Genomic DNA, 2,733 nt, shown 5'->3' with positions numbered 1-2,733 from the left:
AAAAAAAAAAAAAGAACATATTAAGTGTTTGAAATGATTTCATTATTATGGGCAAAGTCCATATTTAATATAGCTTTAACATTTTTTAAATATAAGGCATAGAACACATTGATTTCTCAATTATCGCTGCACCTTGGAACCCCTTATTTTGTTTGTTTTAATACTTGGAACCCAACATAGTTCAATTAATCCAGAATGTACAGGGTTGGTACTACCATGAAGGAGAACAAGTCCAAAGAACATTTTATTTTTATCTCTATCAGGGGTCCAAATTCCACTGAGAAGTGAGTATAAGGTGCATCTAGCTGATTGGCCAATGTTTATGTCAAAAGAGGACACAAGTGAACTAGCAGGGAGCATTATAAAAGGCCTGGAGTGCAAACTCACTGTTGTCTTAGCAGGAAGAGAAGGCTGCAATGGACCCAGCTGTGGCCCTGGTGCTCTGTCTCTCCTGTTTGCTTCTCCTTTCCCTCTGGAGACAGAGCTCTGGGAGAGGGAAGCTCCCACCTGGCCCGACTCCTCTCCCTATTATTGGAAATATACTACAGTTGGATATTAAGGACATCAGCAAATCTTTAACAAATGTAAGTATGTGCTCTTCCAGTGGCTTAAACAATGGGTAAGTAACTGATGGCTCCTTTTTTAATATGTGTGAAAGATAGTTCTTGAGGCATACTATTAAAATAGATCGTTGTACAGCCAAATACTTTGATGTTCCTGTTGTCTTTTTCAGTCTATCATTGCCAGAGATAGTAAAATGAAACAATGCATTTTGTGCATAGAGAAATGTTTAGGTCTTTGGTTGAATCAAAATGATAAAGTGGCAAAAATATCGAGTTTGGTGTCCCTTTGTTTTGTAGCCATTTGCTATAATTTTTGGCTCAAGGTAAAAATGGTAAGGGAAGTATGTGCGATTAGAGAGTTCCATTTAATGAATCATCTATAATATTGGCTGTGTGTTTTTATAATAGTCATGAAAGTTGAACTTTTGTGAAAACTCAATTATGTCAAGGAAATGTGTGTTCTGGATTATCATAAATGAATGAAAAAAGAAGAAAATAGTCAAAGTGCAATTGATGGTATCAGAATTTTTTTCAGTTCTGCTAAAACCCACTATGTGTGGGGGAGAATGCTGGTGGGTTGTTTTTCCAGGAGACGTCATGTGTCCTGGTGCTGCCTTTTGGTGTGCTCGCTCTCTCTGTTAGTAACACCAACGTGTCCCCAGTTGGTATGGGCATTAGAATCACCTGAGTGACCTTCAAAAATATGGCTTTCTAGTGTTCATCACATGGCTATGTAGCCACAATCTCCATGAGAAGAGCTTCAGAGATGATCCAGAAGCAGGCATCTGGGTATTGGTCCCAAAGTGGCTAAATAATTTGGGGATACTAAAAAATTACTCAAGTATCACAGTTTGCATAAGCAGAAGTCTAAACTTTGGTCTTTTTCTCTGAACTCAGTTTCCTTGTTGAAAACAGAGAAAATAAATGTGCTAAATGTGTTGATGTAAGGATAATTGTAATCTGTATTCAAATCGGCTTGGTCAATACCTTGTATAGCATCATCCACCTGTGTATAAAATTCAGTAATGTTAGAAGCTATGTGTAGCATAATAAAAGCATCAAAAAATAGTGATAATATCAGTCCAAATTAAGCATAATATATGGTTCAAATACTGGCTTTCTTTTTTTGCTATTTCTGTATTCTCTTCCTTAGCTCTCAAAAGCCTATGGCCCTGTGTTCACTGTGTATTTGGGCATGATGCCCGCTGTGGTGTTGCATGGATATGAAGCAGTGAAGGAAGCCCTGATTGATCATGGAGAGGAGTTTTCTGGAAGAGGCAGTTTCCCATTGGTTGAAAGAGCTAATAGAGGATATGGTAGGTATACATGTGACTGAGTCAGCAGTGGTGAAGGGGGTGGGGAGGATGGAACCAGAGTCCTGAAGAGCTCCCAGGGCAGAGCTTGGCTCACCTACATGGCTGTGAAGTATCAGCTCCCTCCTCCTTGGCTGGGATTTCTCTCCTACTTTTTGTTTCCTATCCTGGTAGGTGTCGTTTTCAGCAATGGAAATAGGTGGAAGGAGATACGGCGCTTCTCCCTCATGACCCTGCGGAATTTTGGGATGGGCAAGAGGAGCATTGAGGAACGTGTCCAAGAGGAGGCCTGCTGCCTTGTGGAGGAGTTGAGAAAAACCAAGGGTGAGTGACTCTCATTCAGTGTCACTGCCCTTAAAAGACTGCTGTGTTCTTTGAACACATTCAGGGGCAGCCTGATCTTTCGTCATGACTCCTGGTTGTCAGCCTTCAAGTGGATGATGTTAGAGGCAGAGAGCCCAGGGAGCTTGTGTGTGTCTGTCCTGTGTGTACAGGCATGATTGTGCATACGGCACTGGCATAAAAGGTCATTTAATCCTGTCATCTCTCAAACATTGTTTCTTTGTTTTCAAATCAGAAATCATGAATATAGGTATTTTAGAAAAATTTTATTAAAAGTTTGTTTATTTGGGTGGCACCTGTGGCTCACTGAGTAGGGTGCTGGCCCCATATACATATACCAAGGGTGGTGAGTTCAAACCTGGCCTCAACCAAACTGCAACAAGAAAATAGCCAGGTGTTGTGGCAGGCACCTGTAGTCCCAGCTCCTTGGGAGGCTGAGGCAAGAGAATCACCTAAGCCCAAGAGCTGGAGGTTGCTATGAGTTGTGATGCCATGGTACTCTAGTGAGGGTGACA

The 2,733-nt window shown here is 41.1% G+C and overlaps 1 protein-coding gene across 1 annotated transcript; it reads left to right on the top strand.

Moving 5' to 3' along the window:
- Positions 1-370: 370 nt before the first annotated feature.
- On the top strand, positions 371-2,458 carry LOC100941653 (cytochrome P450 2C9-like). The gene is made up of 3 exons (XM_003803849.3): positions 371-584; positions 1,717-1,879; positions 2,051-2,458. The coding sequence occupies exons 1-3, from the start codon at positions 417-419 to the stop codon at positions 2,206-2,208; spliced, it is 489 nt and encodes a 162-aa protein (XP_003803897.2). The 5' UTR covers positions 371-416; the 3' UTR covers positions 2,209-2,458.
- The last annotated feature ends 275 nt before the right edge of the window (positions 2,459-2,733 follow it).

The sequence above is a fragment of the Otolemur garnettii genome, unplaced genomic scaffold (genome assembly GCF_000181295.1).
Source record: "Otolemur garnettii isolate 467f Iridium unplaced genomic scaffold, OtoGar3 scaffold02299, whole genome shotgun sequence".
NCBI classification, from domain to species: Eukaryota; Metazoa; Chordata; class Mammalia; order Primates; family Galagidae; genus Otolemur; species Otolemur garnettii.
Note: the sequence above shows the minus strand (reverse complement) of the source record. Positions and strands in the feature narration are given on the sequence as shown.